The sequence below is a fragment of the Penicillium angulare genome (assembly GCF_028827245.1).
Source record: "Penicillium angulare strain IBT 27051 chromosome Unknown utg000001l_segment0_segment0, whole genome shotgun sequence".
NCBI lineage: Eukaryota > Fungi > Ascomycota > Eurotiomycetes > Eurotiales > Aspergillaceae > Penicillium > Penicillium angulare.
In genome coordinates, this window is record NW_026623160.1 from 1,995,960 (window position 1) to 2,014,491 (window position 18,532).

Below are 18,532 nucleotides of genomic sequence, written 5' to 3' on the forward strand. Positions count from 1 at the left end.
ACAATCCCGTGAAATCACGTCGTGCTAAAGTCTGCTTTAAATTGATCTATGATGCGTGTCATTCAAATAATTCCATCCCATTTCCGAGACACCAACTGGCAGAAAGAGGATATGCCCAACGGCTATCGACTCGCGAACTCATTTATGATCTACGGATAAACGAGCTGCAGCTGTGTGAACATGGTATGTATCAGGGCAGATGGATAAGTCAGTTTCATTGTTTCCGAGAGATTGACGCTCTGCGTCAAGAATGCTAGCTCCCTGGGTCTTGTACATGTAACTCCCTTCACCATGGATGTCAGTCTCAAGAATTCAACCGCCTTCTGAACTTCACCATCTCCTTCTTATCTTATATGTATAACTCAACTGGCAATTGAGATATTAGACAGGGAATGGTTTTCTGGCCCAGATACGTTTGGCATACTGATAGGCAGGAGTGCGTGGGTTGGTCAGTGCTTTCCGCATCTGAGCAACATATACCAACACTTCATCCTTCGACCATGGCATCGGATCCCCACACTTGGTGAGTAAATACATTGAATATCCTTCCATTCCGCCCAGCCAGTGCTGCATATTAACCATACCCGCCTCTTTCAATGACTTATCCCGAGCCCAAGGTCCGATCGGCCATTTTTTGTTCTCTTCGTGAATTTCAACAAAGCCAGCTTTCTCGATAGACGCGCGCATTGTTTTTGTGACATCGAGTGACTTCCCAAGCTTTTCGCCAGCCGCAAAAAACCGTGGCCCCCAAGTCAATAGCACACTATCCGCCGCAATACTCTCGTCGTCACACTCGCATTGAATATTCATTTCGATCTGTTCAAACCAGCCGCCGGGTTCAAGGTTGTCGTAGCATTGCTCGTATAGAAATGCCCACTCCTCAGGCGTGAAGGCGCCAATCCCGTGTCGCAGGTGGATCAAAGCAAAATTCTCCCGCCATGTCCACCTTTGCAATACGTCGTCCACTTCAAAAACACAGTTGGGTGGGATCCAACTTCCTGGTGGAGGGAAGAGGTCGACACCCCGAACAACAGCGTTCGGAAACATGTCAGCAACGTCCATGGCCCATGCGCCTTGTCCCGTGCCGACATCAAGCACACGTTTTGGGTCCTGAACAGGAGCACAGAATAAAGGGTTTGCTCTGGCGGAATTCATGAGCAAGGCGGCGAGATGTCCCATTTCACGAGTCTCAAATTGTTTCTCGTCGGCAGGGCTAAAATACCCGGAGCTTCTTAGGGCTTGACAACGTCGGCCATTCTCCATGAACCCTTTGTATAGATCGGAGGCGATCGAGGTAGTCTCGGATTGCCAGTCCTCAGGCTGATAGGCTCCTGCTTCGGGGTGGTGTGGGCATGGGTCGGCAGCGATGTGGATATTCTCCAGGCTTTCAGCCATCATTCTAAGGCACAGTGCTACTGGAGACAAATTATGGACGGGGAATGTCCGACGATTGTGCGGAGGGAGAGAACCCCATTCCAGTGTTATGGCTGGAGTAGCCCCACATAATTTCCTTTTCATTTCCACCACGGCCGCTGTGATTTGTCGGGGGATATAGCTGTGAATCCCCGGCAATAGCAATCTGTAGTGCAAAGCGGCAGCCAATCACCGTGAGTCCACTCACGCACGAGGTTGCGTTGGGCAGTGCTCGCAGCTTCTCCCGCAACCCAACCAAGCGGAGGCGTGCTGCGCGATCCGACTCTCGCCCACGGTCAACAGCCTTCTCTTGCTATTTGCAAACATCCCATTGAGCCAATACCCGTCAGCATCACTGCCAGCTCGTTTCTTGTGTTGTCTTGTACTGTAGTCGAACGCGCTGCTGTGTTTTCCCAACAGCAAGGCCAAATGCGTTCTTTGGCAACTCACTACAGTTTCGCTCAATTGACGCCCTAGCCTCACAGGCGGCACCCACAAACCGCACGCCAAACAAACACCCTTGATCGAAGACTCTCGCTTTAATTCCCACGTCACTCCCACGGCACCCCCTCCGGGGCTCAAGGAAAATAGTAAGGCGAATTCTCGGGACAAAAGGGATGAAACAGTCGGGTGGAAGGCAAGGAAGGCCTTTCATTAAGCACGGGAGCATCTCCACCGGGCGGGTGGTGGTACAAACCACAGCATGCGAACGTTTGGAAAAGGATAACAAACACTGTGTACTGGTCGCAAATGATGATGATCATACGTGTACCAAAATGCATGGCAGACGGAGCTGACAGGCTAAGCTTCGCCGGGCGGCCTTTCCGGCTCAAGAAAGGCGTCCGTCCCTATGGCTTCGAAGATCATCATGCACGCTTGCTCGAACAGTCAAAGCGCGATTGTCGATCAACGTATGGGATACGTCACGTAGTTCCCCAGACTTCTGGACTCCGAGCATGCGCTCGCATCGTGATGATGAGCCCCAAACCAATCTCTCGAGTCAAACCTAACTAACTCAGTTGGCATAATTTCCGTAACTTCAATGAACCCTCGCCGCTACTATAGAATTGCAGTCGCAAGAGACGTAGGAGACAGCCAGACTACTCAAAATCCTCACCCCGTTATTGAGAAAGTCAAGCGCTTCCTTCAAGGGTAAATCAGGGAAATTGATCTACAGTACAAAGTCAACCGCCCTATCAAACTTGAACGGGCGAAGTATTCCATGGCTTGGCTGTCACTATGAAGGACCGCGAGTGCGAGTTCGAAGGGAGAGAAAAAGAAAAAAGAAAAAAGAAAAAAGAAAAAGAGCCGAGGGGAAAGCCAACACATGTGGCATTTGCAATCACGATTGACTCTCAAAAATCAACTTTGAACGAAGAAGTTTCTGGCGCTACTCCAAAAAATTTAAACACTCTCCACGAGTCTACTGATTCCACGAACAGGACAAACTTCAAAACATCTTCGACGATTAATTATCATGGCATAGGTTAAATCAATTAGAGTTCAAAACACTACGAAATGCGTGTTCTGCCCAGGGTCTGTTGGTCTGTTCAACCGCAGTCTAAATGTGTCAACAGAGACTATACGCAACATCACTTTCATGATCATCCCCATTATGCCAATGAACTCTAGACTTCAAAGTTCTGGGCACACATACTGGAATTGCGACAGCAAGTTTCAACCTTGCTGAGAGACAGGGCTATTTATTATGCCATGCGGGACTCTCCAGTTCTGTCTTCTTAGCGCCTGCAAACGTGCCCTTGGATTATATCGTTCGCGGAAAGCATTTCCCAGATGGAACCAGGGGTTATCAAACCATCCCTTCCAGCTGTCGACGATGAACACAGCCTAGTACCATCCAAAATGGCCCCGGCATTCCGTGACAAAGGAGAGGCAGATATCAGCTTTGCTGCTCCCATCGAGTGTCCCGAATTGGGGTTTTCTCAAGACGATACCAGCTTGGCCTTGTCTTCAGCCTTTGCATGTGTTGCGCAGAATGATCCAGTTTTTTCCGTTTGTCCTGATTACCGAGACTCTAGCTTATCATTCCATCCATGGTATGATGCTTGCGCACATGAAAGCACTACCGGTTGTTATGGGTACTGTTCTAGGCTGGCCTCATTCAACCTGCCTCCACCACCACCACCACCATCATCTGCTGACTTTGTCATTGGGCTTAATCTTTTGGCGACAGTCAGCTTGACAGGATCTCAGAACCTTGACTCTTCCAACACATGGCAAGCTGGTACGGTCAATAGGCAAATTGAGATGGAATTTGTGCCACACCACAATAAGCAAGAGCCCTTTTACGCCATTCACAGCGTGGCAGAGCCTTCGCTTACAGGTTTTGCAGATGTCTGGTCCAGCATGCCCCAGCAGCAAAAGTTCGAATGCAGTCATCCTGGATGCAGATGCTACTTTAGGTGTCGAAAGTCCTTTTCCCGCCATCTGAATAGTCACTCGGAAGTCAAACCCCATGTCTGTTGGGTCCCTGATTGCCACCGCAAATTTTCTCGTCGCGATAATCTCAACGCTCATTACTTGACACACGGAAAACACAATGGACGAAACCGCTATGTGGCCACTATGGACCTGGCGAATCCAAAGTATGATCCTGCCTTCAGTGGTCAATTGACAACTGATGGCTGGCCTATTGAGTCACCAGCCGGCCATGTTCTCCGCGAAAACGAATTGAGTTCACAATGACTTGCTTGACTTTGTTGCGGACGAATTTATCAAATCATCGTTTTCACGAACACAAGCCTGGTAGGTAGTATCCGAGAAGAGCAGGCGCTCCGACAGTCTATAGGATTGATAAGAAAATAATGAGGATCGGCATTGTGGGCTATCCTTCGCATGATGAGGGCCAGAGTGCCTTCCCGGTTAGCATGTGATAACGGTCGATAGGTGAAGGTGAAGCAACGAAAAGTGGTGACTGAATCTATTATTGGCAAAGCCTTCACCCGTATATGAAAAATTTAGTAGTTGAAGTATATTCTTGCTAGGTTATTTTTTTAATGCCGACAATAAGAGTGGTCAATCCTACCCCGTTGACTATATTCAACGTTGCATTCCCTGCATGAAGATTTCATTCAAAGAGACAGTGCAGATAGATTCGAGATTGCGCAATTTGTGAGCTAAGTAGGCAGCACCTGAAGGCATTCTCTCATAGTCAATGGTCCTTTCTCAGAATGGGATTCGAGCATATGAATGAGAACTTGCCGAGAGAGCAGCCTAAAGCCTTAACGCGAAGAGCATGGCAAAAACGCACAGGAGTGATCGTGGACGTCCGCGTCGAGGACCTTCTTGTTTTTGTCATGGTCAAACGTGCTCGATTTAGACACTACACCATAATCGCCCAATACCTAACCGGAGTGTTCTTAAGCAGTCTGCTGGCTCCGAGGTGACTCTGCGGCCCACCTCATTATAATTTCACCATTATGTCTCATCTTTACGCACCAATCTGCCAGAGCGTTGGAGGGAACGATGCAATGTATAGAAACCATGTTCGGCCACATCAGCTTCACCCCCACTACACTACCATGATTGGGCGAAGGCCCGTTGATCCAAGCCAAACATGGCTTACTTCCAAAATTCATCCATGGGTTACGAACCCTGAGCCATGGTATTGCCTGCCTAGATCCGCCGGCTGTCTTGTGTGCTTTGGGCAGCATACGCTGAACTAGCAGAAAGCAAGTCCTTAGTATTCTCAGCTCCCTCAATGTGTTATTTCGCCTGGCCATCGATGGGCTGGGCCCCTCCATCACCCGATCGCCGTAAGCTTTCATACAGGGAGTCTTGCGGTTTGGGAAGCGACATCGGGCACCCACGCGACTTGAAAGTTTGTAATTTGCGGCCGCTCGAAAGCAGCTTCACCTTTCTCTTGCTTCGTTTATTATTTTGAACCTTAATTGGGAACACGCGATACTATTTATGGTTAGTTTAAGGTGCTCTTGCAACCTTGGCGTTTTTTTCATTCGCTGATTTTATAAGACGAGACCTAACGCGAAGAAAAGTGTATTGTGCCAAGTGTTTCTTTCAATATTATTGTAGAGCAAAAAAAAGAGGTGAAGCTGATTGTGAGGCGGCCCTCTAGGTTCTATCGTTTGTATCGTATCACAACTAAAACCTGGAGCTAAAAGATGGCATTAGACCGCAGAAGTAGCTTCTCAATATCGGCGGGATTCATAGATCGCGTTACTGTACTACTCTGTACATGGTATGTAGTCCTGTAAGGACCTGGCTTTTCTTTTCCTTTCTTCTTTTCTTGCGGCTATGTCAGCCTTTCAAAGTCCTGTCAATCGACCCTTTGTATAGATGATGCTGCGGCATGTTGACTAGGGGTGTTGCAGGTATATAATCTAGTTTGTCAGTGTATCAGTCGTACTCTACCCAGTATGTAAGAACTCATATATGGAGCGATTTGACCAACCGGGAGGACCGTCCCGCCAGGGGAAAGTGGAGTGACAACGGCTGGATGGAAGATCATGACAGGCCAGCACGAGAATGATCGCTATTGGAAATTTTGTGTCGGCTAAGCCCCATCTGCAGACGGAACTCGGCACGCGGACTCGATACTGTACTGACTCCGGACATGGCAAGAGATGATAAAATGAGTCAAGATTCAAGTCTACTATCGATCATGATCCATGGAACCTGGTGGTGAAAGGTCTCACTATGATCGACTTTGCGTTATTAATGATCCTCGCAAGTGGGGCCTCACGGAGATCAAATTTTTGCCCAGCCAGCTCACGCCAAGCTCGGGGCAGAGGTAAAGTGGGTCTTTAGTAAGTATTGTGATGCCTCCACAACTCCATCACCCCAAGCCCTTCACGTCCCTTGGATCAAATCGAATGGGAAAGAGCAGGCTCGAGACTAGTGCAAATCAAGCAGCACACCAACTTAGCCAGTATCACTTATTTTAAAAAATGATCTCACATTCTGATCGTTTGACGGCCGGTGGTGTCCGAGCATAACTGGATCTTTCGCCCACTGAAGCACGCGTCTACCAAGTGAAGCAGCATGCCATAGTTAGAGCATGATGGGATCTAGGAAGTTTTTCAAAGCATGGCTGCTTAAAGCCAATCAAAGCAAATCGATTCGCACGCAATGGTTCCCCGAAAGACATCTGAATCTGGTTTCTCAAATGGTAGCAAAGGCAAAGAGATAGCCAATCTTAATTCTGCCGACGCGTAATTGCTTGCAACAGAGTTAGCGAATTCTCACAGATCCACACCAGCTGATCGGCTTTGCTAAGACATAAAGGTACGTGCACCAGGATTGGGCTTAAAAGGCACAAAAGAATCCCTCGCAAATGGTTCAGGTCCAATTCAATTCCCTGGATAGAGCAGCCCGCTGAAACTTCTGTTTGATAGCCCGCGTGATGTCCACGGCAAACCAGTCCGTCCAACACGGCGACCGAAAAGCGCAAATGGAACCCCCAATCAAGAAGCGACGGATAACTGATACAATAATCTCGGTAAGTCCAAGATAAGCCCGTCTGTTTGACCGGCGGATTTCAACTGAGACGTTGACTAGGATTCCGACGGAACGATTGAGGATCATCAGCTATGCGACTACTTGATTGGTTCCAATCGGGAGACAAACTAAAGACTTCGGTCAAAGCTTAAAGATGCCCGAGTGAAGCTGTCAACTGTTGAAAGAGACTTTGATACCTTAGAGGCCACACACGCTCAATGCCCGTACTGGATCCAGAAGAACGAACATCTCGTCGTGATGTTGGAGGATCATTGCGAAAGTCTTGAATCGGAGCTGGGCATGGGTTAGAGAAGGCATGATCTGATCTTGGAAAGCGAAACCGAGACACCACGGTTGTCTTGCAAGATGAGAAAAAGAACGCAAATGAAATACGTGTATATACATAACTGATATTTGATTGTAACTAGAACCAGGAAATATGTACATTTGCCCTCTCTGTCACCCTTGGCTTGTCGATGAAACCGGATTATAGTGTAATATTGCGCCGTGAATTTGTTTGAAACGTAATCTGAAGAATGCGTGTTGAACGATCTCCTCCTACACCACTCTCTATCTTCAAGGGAACCAGTAATGACGCACTCCATATAGCTAGAACGAAAACATTGTCTCCTTCCAGACCATGTTGTATGGGCCGAGTGGGAGATGAAGAAAATGACTGCTCAATAGAGTGTAATGCCGAAAGCTCTTTCCACGCGTGATATTCTCTACCGCAATGATAGTTGTTCGTCACCACCCAGATAAAGCTCATTTGTCCTCTTCATTGATGTACGAGAAGGTGGCCCAAAATTTAGAGTCAGATGTTGATTCACGTTGCAAATGCCGATTCCTGCTTGTTTGGGAGAAAGCCAAGTCTGCGGAAGAACCCATCGATAAAACTGGCTCGGAGGACATTGTATTGTATTGTAGCATACTGTATGATAGAACGCTGTGCTCGACAGGGTAGAAGAGGCATCAGTCAACCTTGTACAACTTCGTGGAACCTTGAAGTAACCCAGTCTGACTCTCCGTAGTTGGGTAGGTTTCTCTTCTGCCCACCAAGCTGGCCATGACCGGGCAGGAAAGGTTGTTCTTTTAGCCACTGTTGCACTTGGTTGACCTGATGGCGGCAATGGTTACACAGCAAGAGTTTGGCTAGGTTTTTGCTTGACTTCTCCGAGATATCGCCACGGTAAAGGTGAATCTCTGCACGCGCTTGAGAGTAACCAAAAGCAGAAACGTCGTGCTCACAGCCTTTTCCATTTTGGATCCCTACGCAGAACGCCCGAATTGAGAAAGACGCTTCGGAAGGATCGTTACAAGGAGAACGAATGGCGTGTACCTTCTGCTCGCGAGCTACAGACGAACGTTTGCATCGCTCTGTGGTTTGTTGGGTGCTTTGAATGCCACTTCGGAAATGGGATGCTTCCATTGCTACTGATAATACAGTGGTATTGTGAGGATAACGAAAATGATGAGGATGATGAGGATGAGCGATCGATTTAATATAAGTCACACAAACCTCCCAGGAAGCTAAGAGTAGCGATTCCACTGTCGTACTGGAGTCAGCTGATAGGCTGTGTTGACTTTGGCCAGCTCCTGGAAGTAACCATTCCAAAGTCATGAGCATAAACCCTCCGGGGAGCAATTCCCAGGCCTCCGAGGAGCCAGAATATGTGATGTCAGGGATATAGATGAGGCATACACGCTAAGCCTAGAACGTGGACCCACATGGCGCATCTGGGTTCCCCTGAACGCGAGGAAGCTATCTTTCTTTTGCTTCCTCGCGCTACGTCTTGTATCTAGAGTCGACTATACCTTTTTTTAATATGACCCTTCATTGAAAAGACACGCTCCTCATCAACAGATACGTGATACCCTCACAACGGCCGTAAAGCGTCCGAGGAGCTATTCGCAAGCCTCTGAGCCATTATGTGCGAAGAGCCTGTTTGTAGCTCCTGGGACGCCTGGATATACGCAGTCTATGCTTTTTGTGAGGATCTCACGTATCGTTGGATGAGGACCGTGTTTTCTGAATGAATAATCAATATTAAGCAGGCTATAGTCGACTCTAGATACAAGACGTAGCACGAGGAAGCAACAGTAAGATAGCTTCCTCGCGTTCAGGGGAACCCAGATCCGCTATGTGGGTCCATCATCTCCACCAATAGTACACACTACATCAGTCCCTGACACGTTAAGGAACAGACAGGTTAGACCTCCTGGGTTGTTATCAGGCTGATGGCCGCATGGAACTTGAATAGCCCAGTAACAACTGAGCAAAGAAGACTATGGCATGCATGAAGATTGGGTAAAGGACAATTAGATCAACAGTGACTATGTATTGGTCCAAAGCTACTGTATGGCCACATATAGCATGTGGAAGCAGAGAGCTTGAGGTGGCGTTCATTCGTGTTGTGGTTTGAGGTTGGTGCAGATCAGGAACAGAGCGGTACGGTTGGAATTAGTTCCTAGGATGCTTTTGTGAAGTACAAAGATTATGTCGGGTCAATTCGAAGTCCTTGGTATATAAATGGCCGTGCTTTCCTCTTCTGAATAAAATATTGAATCTTTCTGTTGACTACATAACATCGGTTTGCACGCATACTTCAAAGGTTGAAATGAAAGCGAATTGACCAAATCACCAACAAAGCACCGTGTCTGATTGTGTCTTAAGGGCCGCATCCTCCAGAAAATTTGGAGACCGAGATGTCCCTAACATCAGAATGAACAGTGATATTTCTGATGGATAATCGTATTATAGTCAAATGTAGAGATCTACTTTTCGATGCCATGGCTTAGAAATACAGGGACTCAGTCAACCGACTAGCTCGAAAAATTCGCTCAGTTAAACTTTGGCATATTAGGTATATCGAGCCACTATTCTAGTCCCTTTGGAGCCTATGATTTTCAATGTATACCATCGCATAAATCTCCAAACATTCCATGTACTGTACCGTCAATATGAGTTAAAAGCAGTACCGATTGCTATCATAAACATGAAAAGGAATGACCACCGTTTGTTGACAGTTGGCGATACCACACTTGCAGAATTATGAGCTGGCTCATTTTGCGTCAGGAGAGTAGGCACTGGAGTACCAGCAGTCGTCAGGGCACCCAGTGTGTGGAAAGTGGGAAGCGGAAAATGCGGTAAAAGAAAGGATAGAGGAACATCAGCGTTATACTGTTCCGCTTCCCTTGAGACATAGGTGTTGCCAGTTGCGAATCGCTTCCCTCCACTCATCATTGCAGAAGGATAAAGGGCTGAAGGTTGCTGCAGCATTACCCTAGTACAAATTTTGAGTCAGTAACTGAGAGTTTTGCGGGTTGCAGTATTTTAAGATTCTAGTGTACTGGGAAGGCGCGGGCTGCATAGAAGTCGCGTGCGACAAAGGCATGCCCGACATTTTTTTATAGAATAGTTTCTCACTTAGAAGGGAAAAACTGAGATAGTTGGTACGTAACTCGGAAAGCAAAGGATAGATTTTGGTTTTCAGGCAGTATCGAGAGATCGTAAATGAAGGACAACTTGTCCAGTTGTTATTTAAGTGGTAGTAAATCGAAGGTAAATATATCGCGTCGAGGATACATATGGAGTTGCGAATTTTGACGAGCGTTCTACTACGATTTGACAGAATTTATACTTAGAACTGATGGTCAAATTTTGCTCCCAGGGCAGAAATTTAACTCCACGATGCTGGCGTTGCTAGATCTAAAGCTTTACAAATATACCAAATTAAACAGATTTCATTCTATAAGGGAGAACGAACTGTCACCTTTTTATATGGTGGATGTTTAAGTTTCTTATTCTAGGCTGTTTTAATTATCAATAGATAACGAGATGAACCGACAATTAAGGATTTCAGTTGAAATATCCGCGGGTGAGCGTCCAAAATGCTATGTAGTACCTTGATTGACATATGTTTCGTGAAGTGGAGCGATGGAATCAGTCAACCTTGAATATGGCTCTTGCTGATCGCATGTTCAAACGCTCTTCCACTTTCCACGATTTTAATGCTCGGAATAATTTGTCAGGAGCATTATCAAAGACTACCGCTGTTATTTGCTATATCCAGCTCCAAAGCCACACGTTTGTATTCCTGGTAAAGGCCAGCAGTGTAGGCATGAAGCTCTTCGAGCTCTTTACTCATTTCAGCGGCTTGGTCTTCGAGCTTCGAGAACTCTCCTTGCACCTCTTGAAGTATGCGACAGAATATTTCAAGCCTCGGGTCTGGGACTGATATTAGGACAAAAGCATATGCTACTGAAAACTGAGTGAGGCTCACTGACCTTGCCTGAAAGACATCCTTGAAGATGGCAGACGAGTGAATGCACATGAATATGTTCTTTTTGACATTTTGGTTGATACAGTACTGTACCGGAAAATATTTGCTCGTGGAAGCAAGTGATGTGCTCAACTCCAGCGATAAATAATCTGTAGGTTTGTTTCGGATCAAGTTTGAAAGAGAGTAGATCAATACATCTGTCAGGTATGATGCTTTTCCTGCTATATTTTCGAATCTTATGCTCCTGGGATCTATGAACACTTTCGCCCCCATATCAGTGACGGATAGGACTTGGCTTTAGAAAGGATAGCGCCCGGCAGTGCAAACAAGTTGCGAAACTAATGATGAGAAAGGTCACCGCAATGATGGCAAATGATGTTTATGGTCTACTGCATTGTCGTGATAGGAACACAGGAATATTCACTGGAACAGGATAAGATAAATGCAAGAAAAAAAAAGGAAATCTGTGTCTAAATAAACGTCCATGGAATTGAGAAGAGCGAAAGTAAGACATCTACCACAGAATTGCGGTGATCGTCCAGTGAAACTAGATGACATAGCCACCGTGGCATTCGTATCGGCGCATGGAGTCTTCTAAGACCTTATGTAAAGCGCAATCTAATGAAAGCCCCGGAAACAGAAGGAAGAATAGTGGTACGCGATGACCAGGCAGCATTCCGGGTGAGATCTGGTAGCAGCTGTTCATTCCAAGCCATCATATGAACCATTCCCTTTGCAGTACGGGAGATATTTCCGAGAATTGATATTCTTCATCCGTGTCATAAAGTGACCAGTACGGTGGCCAGATGCCTAAGCTGGTGATATTTACAAATTACCTAGAAATGCGGTTGAGGAGCACCGTGCTTGTATATCTTTTTTCATAAGTTCCCCACCGTACAAAAGCATCGGTTAGAATAAGAGCTTGTAGAAATCTGCGGCCTCCACGTTGGTTATAAAAGTCTTCATGGAAATGAAACACACTTGATGTTAATGAAAGCCCTCTTCAGCTGATTTACAGTAAAACTTTCCACATTCAACGACAATTTTACCTGAAAAGGCGTACTCGAGATAAAAGCCCGGCATTGATTGAGTTCAAGGATTCGTGACCCAAAATCGCTCCTAGCGTCAGTTTTGAACTATAATTTGAACAAGATAGATCAAGGATGAAGTCTCAACACAAACATTGTCGGCAGTACGTCAATCAATAAGTTAGGGGCACTAAGCAGCATACCATTACGCCCGTAGAGAAGAGAGTGCGTTATACTGATCACTTATAAAGCCCCCTTCGTAAGCTTCAGCATGGTCAGCCCCACAAATCGTCGCGTAGAATATTATGGATTTTGATCAACCCCAGCAAGAGCGACCTGAGACTTGTTTCTTCCCTGAAAGCCCCAGTTGGGCAACCATAGCAGAGGCTTCGAGGAGCAAAACGTCCAAGAAGCACGCAGAAGACTCTGGACTGACGCCTGCCGTGGTAACAACTTCGAAACGACGACGACCGAATACATTACTGCGCCGAGAGGGTGCGAGTACTGGAATTCAACTGCAGGACAGTGATCCCTGGGATGATTTCGAAAAAGGCATTGAGATCTTTCCTGCACGACACGTATATCTCGCTCGAGACCATGGAAACAAAGCACGGCTCGTTCACATTCAGCACCTAGCCGCAGGAGTCGCGGGATCTTTGCTGGGAAACATTAATCGCCATTCGCACCGAAGCTTTCTGCGTCTTCTCCAGTGTTACCAGTATGGGAGCTCGTCTTTCTTGGTATGGGAACCGGTCGAGCTGTCTCTATCGCAGGTCCTTGGCTCTAAGTACTCCATCCGTGAGGCTGAAATGGTCTCCATCATCTGGCCGGTAGATAACTCTCGACCTTTGACCGTGGCTTACATCCTCTAATCGCAAGTCTGGCAGATCCTCACTGGCATACGCTACTTACGTGACGGCCAATACGCACTTGCCTCACTGGCCAGCGATACAATTTTCCTCACGGAGAGCGGCGACGTGAGAGTTGGTACGTAGAATTTCTTCTCAAATGTCGACGCTAGCAATGAAACTTATACAAGCGGCTCCCAGCGGGAGTGGAACACAGCTGTGAAATCTGCGCAGCAGATATGAACAAGGTTACCATGAAACTGCTTGCCCTATCGGATATTGTCAAAGAACTCCGGAAGAAGATGAATCCTCTGCACCCGTGGAGGACACAGGCTCAGGGATTGCCTGAAAAATTAATGGATGTGTCCTTGGATGACCTGTTGCGAGTGAGTGGCTCTCACAGCGGAAAGAATCAAACCAGCTGACAGGTGATTAGGACGATATATTTAGGCAGATGAAAGGCGGAGATTTGAAGATGCTGGTTAATATTGCAAGTAAAACCGGCCATTATAATATCCGGTTTCCTCAATCATGAAGCGACCGCTTGAGCTTCTTACTGCCACACTAACAGGACACTGTAGCTGAGACCATGGTGGCATCCAATTATCTTAACTGTTGCTTTCTGGAATATTCTGCTCCTTTATCTTATCCGAGTCATATCTCGATCAACGTTCCGAGCACAGGGGTATTTGGTGCCGATTTCTTAGCTAGAGCGACTGTATTTGGCAAGTGATTCAAGATGTCGTCTTAGTGCACCCTTGCTATGCAGCGTGCAACCCTCTAAAGTATAGCTAAAAGTAGCGTCAGCTCCCTGTGGATCTGAAAGCGCTACATCTTATTGTGAGCATGAGGGCAGTATGAGTCGGGCCTAAATTTTCCCCCGGAAGGCTGCTAGTTGGTTTATTGTTTATTTTATATGGTGGGAAGCATCAAATATTGAGGACTTTTTCCAAGCGACCATTCTTTTTTTTCTTTTTTTTTGTGGAGCGTTGTTGTTAGCACGCACATGGGGCGATGTTCACCCAATGGCTCTCTTTACAAACCATCCATCTGCCCAAACAAAAATTCCGCATGAGGCTCTGCTCCGGTCTACATCCTATTCTTGCAGTCGCAATGTAGATACTAGTACGTATCGAACGTTCTCTGATATAAACGTCGTTGCTAGCGTTTTGCAGTCATAGCGAAAGTCATGAAACAGCACTACTGGGATCAAGTTTTTGTAGGAGAGAGATTATGAGCGAAATCACACTCAAAGGACATCTAGCCTGATAGGCCCTAGGCTCGCATACAGAAGATAGCTTGAAAGATTGGCTTCTTGCCTTCCATTGTCGAATACGATTGTTTCGTCATCTGCGAATTGCCTCGTCCGAATTTTCATCCTATACCTGCCTCATACCGCTTGCCTGCCTGCTGTGGGCCTAAATTTAATGTCGATTATTCTCACTACAAGTCAGTTCACACGGAGTATCGTGTGCACGGCCCTTCGCAACACGCATAACCATGGCGGAGCCCTTTCTGGGACGTTGAGTAATATGTATATTTAAAGTGATCGTTTTGCTTCATGAGGTAAGCTGGTAGTAAGCTGGAGTCATGTCTCTTCATACGAAAAGTGATCTGATGGCGCCGCGACAAATTGAGAGAAGATCCAATCTGATCCGAGATTGTAACGACCGCGACGGGCTGGCTGATCTTGGTGTCGTCTGTAAGAGATGTACGCCCGATGAGGTTTGTGGCCTTTTCAACAAGGCCTGGGATCTTATTGTTCCGACCGTGGTGCAAAATCCCGACTGTAGGACCCTTGACTTCAATGACAGAAGCAGAATCATCACGAGCCGAGCCTCATCACCTTCGCTTCCGAAATCTGCCTCGTTCGTGTCCTTCTTCCTTTTGATCCGCATCAGACCCAAATATGGCGAATCGACACAGGACGAAGAATTTCGATAAGTCAACTAATCGCTAGAACTCGAGCTGGTGATACCGTTCCTTCATCTCGACTATGGCTGGATTCCACGTAAATATCGACCAAGCAGAATCCTTTTATCAGCGGATCGAGTGTCGACACCCGGCTCGTATTGAATTGGTGCAGGAATATGCTGTCTACTGCGACCAAGTCGCTCCGCGCGGCGAGTGTGGTGTGCGCAATCTCGTCCGGGAGGGCTCAGGCGGTAATTCGGCAGGTGACGTCGTGGACGGAGCTCGGTTTGAAAGGAGAGGAATCATGGAAGGGGCCAGCGACGCTAAACAGTGAAATTTCCAATGCAAGGGAAAGTGTATATTGTCCTTCGTCTTCAACACGGGGGTAGTACTGGCGATGTGGAGGTTCATCGTCCATATCAGTAGGCCACCCGGCGCCATCACGGCTTAACGACAAGAAACCCTCTCATCAACAGTTGGCTGAGATGGCGCATACAGTATGAGCGATCCCATGACGAACATCCCCTAGGTTGGTAATGATAGTGAAATATTGTGATTCTTGGCGTACCCAGGGTGGAGAAAGAAGACAAGCGGCGTGGCGTGCCTGCTGTCGGAAGGTTGGGAAGGGATTTTCGGGGACACAAGTGGGCCGATATATACTAGGATAGTCTAGTAAATAGTCAATCATGATCCTTCCATGACAGCGGTTCTTCGTTTAGTTGCATGTCGCTTTCCAACAATCGCGACTGACAGTGACATGCATTATCTTGCTGCCCCAGGGATGGACAAAATGAAAGTGGTCACCACCACTATCACGTGATGCAATTGGCCAGCGAGGCGGTATGCAAATTGCATGATGCCACTTGGGCATCGAGTACGAGCCAACAATGAGTCTCACAATGATTGGCCTGCGGTTCTTTCAAGAAATGACTGCTCGCAAACTGATAAATACCTAGCCTGTCATTGAAGTCATCGAAGCCTCAGTTACGGAAGATAACGATATGGCATCAGCGTATGTTCCGACTCGATGGCAGAAAACTCTGGTGTTGCATGCAGATGGAGCACTTGATAGCATGGATCAGAAAGGTCTAGAGCATCTCGCATTAGTTACAGATAGCTCATGTCCTCATGCCGCTGACCACCTCGATGCTGTGCGGGACTTGGCCTCTTTGAGATCGTTGGAATGGGAAGGGATTCAGCAACCATGGGAAATCGAACTAATGCGCCAGTGCATTCAACGCAATCAGAAGCAACTGAAGGTCCTGTCCATCGGATTCAGCGTGGGAGCGCATCATCCAAATTTTCATGTAGACGTGCTCGGACTGCGGGAGACCGTGACTCTTCCTCATTTGGATCATTCGACCAAATTTCTTTCTTCACTCGTTTCATTGACACTCTCAAAGACGAGTATGCCTACACAAATTCCAATTAGGGACGTGCCTCTCTTCTCCAGTCTGAAGGTCTTGAGATTACGCGGATGCCCTAATGCCCTGGAATTCTTGAATGCCCTGTCGGATTCCACGCCTCGTCTCCAACTAAAACGATTCGAGTTTTGCGGCGATAGTTTGGCTTCCACTTTTGACAAACTGGACGATATCAACATTTTGATCTCACTTTTGCTTTCATTTCGAGGTTTGAAGCATTTGCATCTGATAATCTCAAATTTTCCACACTCTTGTGGTCTTCGAACTGCAATCCAGCATCACATCGCCACCCTGGAGACGCTGGCATATCACGAGCAACAGCTGTCTCCAATTGACGACGACAGACTATGGTGGGACACTCGAGATTATGCTCCCTTGTGGATCTTTGAGCAGGCGAGAAGTCTCCACCTTCACAGACTTTCTGCCCTGGCGCTTTGTGCGAGTCCATCGTTCTTAGTAAGTCGCCCCAACATTTCTAAGGCTGTGATATATTAAAAAAGGACAAGCCAATAGAAGAAGAAAAAATGTGATTATTGATACTTATTCTAGAGACCCGTGCTTGAGCCAGTAGGCTCGGAGTGTACGCTTCGAGTCTTACATGTGCGGTTCGTGGGCTTAGATCATTTGCATCGCGATATTCAGTCTGAGGTGATGGCACAGATAAAGACAGGACGTGCGTACTGTCCATGTGGTTGCTGGGCTAATCACCTTCGACGAGGCTCACTCTCCAGTAGCAGGTGTAGTTTCACAAGTATGTGGGAAGAGTCATTGACTTCTGATCTAATGAGAACTTCAGTCTCTCCAGGAATGCCGGACGGCTCTGACATATCTTCTGACGAGGCGCGAGAGATTATAGAGTTCGCGGATTGGGCGTTTGGGCCGCGTGGCCTTCCGAGTCTGAAAGTCTTGGCATTTGGCGACTTTTCCTACGAAGAAAGATTCCAGCGGCAACGCTTTCTAGCACGCCGACGGATGAAAGCTGAATTCGGGGCTTTTTGCGAGAAACCCGGTCTTCCCGCCAACGAAGAGCCTGATTGGACTCTCTGCATCACCAACAAATTGTCCGCCCTCGATGAAGATCCTTTCCAGGGATCTGACACGTTCTTGTTGTTGTAAATCAAAGGAAGATTGATTGTTATTATCATCTAGAGGGAAATATGAGGCTATATATACAACGAGAAGAACAAGTTGATTTCCAATCAACTTGATTCTTCGTATAGATATTTCGGCATTAATTCCGATGGGACGGCTTGGTTCCTGATCTGCACCAGCCTCATATCACAACACTTGTCTGTATGTCCCGATGGGTCATTAATGGAATTTCCGGAGGAGTGGTAGACGGCGAAGAGTCAGACATGGGAAGCTGAATATGGGAGACAAGGCAACGACTTTCCCAGCTGACTTTTCATTCGCCGAAAGCCAAGAGAGTCATATCTTCAATAGCAGATTTCATTGCGATGATCCAGGAAGAATCATGCTATCCTTCAATTTGAGCTACTGTGTGTCATACATTGCGAGGTAGATAAAGCAACAAGTTCAATTGCAGAATCCGACATTTGCCAAGATGGCTGGGCTGGGACAGGAGGATGCAAGAATAAAGGCGATTGGTATTCCGCTTTGGACTTCCCGCTCTCGATCGGAAGATTCAAGTACCATGAGAAGGCTGTAGAGAATGGTATTGTCGATTATAGGAATTTAACTTACCACTTACCCATAAGGACCCGATCAGAAACTTCTAGGGTCTCTTGAATCATAATGTACGCAGATCTAGACGTGACTTGAATCGGATATTTTTTGCCTCGTAGGGGCATTTGACTGACGCCACACGGGTATCCAGAATAAAACATCCTCGAACCTAATTTATGGCCAACATGCAATAGAACTTTGTTTACATAGTTTTAGAGGCACCCAAACAAAATCATATCCAGTGTATATTCCAAACTCATCTTCCTGGGTGGATGCGTATAGTGGATTGGGATCATCATGCAGAGTTATGGCCCCACCTGAAGTACACTGCCGTTCAAGTCGTGCTAATTCGTCTCTTCACCGAAGAGCTAGCCAAGTTCTGCGACTCATTGCTGTCGGGAGAAGTCTTACGCACGTTGCAACCTGCTGTCGAAGCTGTCGATTCTCACATGCTCTAA

The 18,532-nt window shown here is 46.9% G+C and overlaps 10 protein-coding genes across 10 annotated transcripts; 6 read left to right on the forward strand and 4 right to left on the reverse strand.

Moving 5' to 3' along the window:
- Positions 1 to 381: 381 nt before the first annotated feature.
- N7478_000705 (uncharacterized protein) lies at positions 382 to 1,395 on the reverse strand (the record flags this gene model as incomplete). The annotated part of the gene is made up of 1 exon (XM_056916920.1): positions 382 to 1,395. The coding sequence occupies one exon, from the start codon at positions 1,393 to 1,395 to the stop codon at positions 382 to 384; it is 1,014 nt and encodes a 337-aa protein (XP_056784800.1).
- A 1,881-nt stretch (positions 1,396 to 3,276) lies between these two features.
- Positions 3,277 to 4,119, forward strand: N7478_000706 (uncharacterized protein; the record flags this gene model as incomplete). Its single annotated transcript, XM_056916921.1, has 1 exon — positions 3,277 to 4,119. One exon carries the CDS (start codon positions 3,277 to 3,279, stop codon positions 4,117 to 4,119), a length of 843 nt encoding a protein of 280 aa, XP_056784801.1.
- Positions 4,120 to 4,604: 485 nt separating this feature from the next.
- On the forward strand, positions 4,605 to 4,820 carry N7478_000707 (uncharacterized protein; the record flags this gene model as incomplete). The annotated part of the gene is made up of 1 exon (XM_056916922.1): positions 4,605 to 4,820. The coding sequence occupies one exon, from the start codon at positions 4,605 to 4,607 to the stop codon at positions 4,818 to 4,820; it is 216 nt and encodes a 71-aa protein (XP_056784802.1).
- Positions 4,821 to 6,796: 1,976 nt separating this feature from the next.
- Positions 6,797 to 7,200, forward strand: N7478_000708 (uncharacterized protein; the record flags this gene model as incomplete). Its single annotated transcript, XM_056916923.1, has 2 exons — positions 6,797 to 6,892; positions 7,039 to 7,200. The coding sequence occupies 2 exons, from the start codon at positions 6,797 to 6,799 to the stop codon at positions 7,198 to 7,200; spliced, it is 258 nt and encodes an 85-aa protein (XP_056784803.1).
- Positions 7,201 to 7,867: 667 nt separating this feature from the next.
- N7478_000709 (uncharacterized protein) lies at positions 7,868 to 8,320 on the reverse strand (the record flags this gene model as incomplete). The annotated part of the gene is made up of 1 exon (XM_056916924.1): positions 7,868 to 8,320. The coding sequence occupies one exon, from the start codon at positions 8,318 to 8,320 to the stop codon at positions 7,868 to 7,870; it is 453 nt and encodes a 150-aa protein (XP_056784804.1).
- Positions 8,321 to 10,931: 2,611 nt separating this feature from the next.
- N7478_000710 (uncharacterized protein) lies at positions 10,932 to 11,194 on the reverse strand (the record flags this gene model as incomplete). The annotated part of the gene is made up of 2 exons (XM_056916925.1): positions 10,932 to 11,125; positions 11,179 to 11,194. 2 exons carry the CDS (start codon positions 11,192 to 11,194, stop codon positions 10,932 to 10,934), a joined length of 210 nt encoding a protein of 69 aa, XP_056784805.1.
- Positions 11,195 to 12,507: 1,313 nt separating this feature from the next.
- On the forward strand, positions 12,508 to 13,585 carry N7478_000711 (uncharacterized protein; the record flags this gene model as incomplete). The annotated part of the gene is made up of 4 exons (XM_056916926.1): positions 12,508 to 13,032; positions 13,090 to 13,189; positions 13,252 to 13,436; positions 13,487 to 13,585. The coding sequence occupies 4 exons, from the start codon at positions 12,508 to 12,510 to the stop codon at positions 13,583 to 13,585; spliced, it is 909 nt and encodes a 302-aa protein (XP_056784806.1).
- A 1,461-nt stretch (positions 13,586 to 15,046) lies between these two features.
- N7478_000712 (uncharacterized protein) lies at positions 15,047 to 15,298 on the forward strand (the record flags this gene model as incomplete). Its single annotated transcript, XM_056916927.1, has 1 exon — positions 15,047 to 15,298. The coding sequence occupies one exon, from the start codon at positions 15,047 to 15,049 to the stop codon at positions 15,296 to 15,298; it is 252 nt and encodes an 83-aa protein (XP_056784807.1).
- A 667-nt stretch (positions 15,299 to 15,965) lies between these two features.
- On the forward strand, positions 15,966 to 16,883 carry N7478_000713 (uncharacterized protein; the record flags this gene model as incomplete). Its single annotated transcript, XM_056916928.1, has 1 exon — positions 15,966 to 16,883. The coding sequence occupies one exon, from the start codon at positions 15,966 to 15,968 to the stop codon at positions 16,881 to 16,883; it is 918 nt and encodes a 305-aa protein (XP_056784808.1).
- Positions 16,884 to 17,872: 989 nt separating this feature from the next.
- On the reverse strand, positions 17,873 to 18,142 carry N7478_000714 (uncharacterized protein; the record flags this gene model as incomplete). The annotated part of the gene is made up of 2 exons (XM_056916929.1): positions 17,873 to 18,051; positions 18,100 to 18,142. 2 exons carry the CDS (start codon positions 18,140 to 18,142, stop codon positions 17,873 to 17,875), a joined length of 222 nt encoding a protein of 73 aa, XP_056784809.1.
- Positions 18,143 to 18,532: the final 390 nt, after the last annotated feature.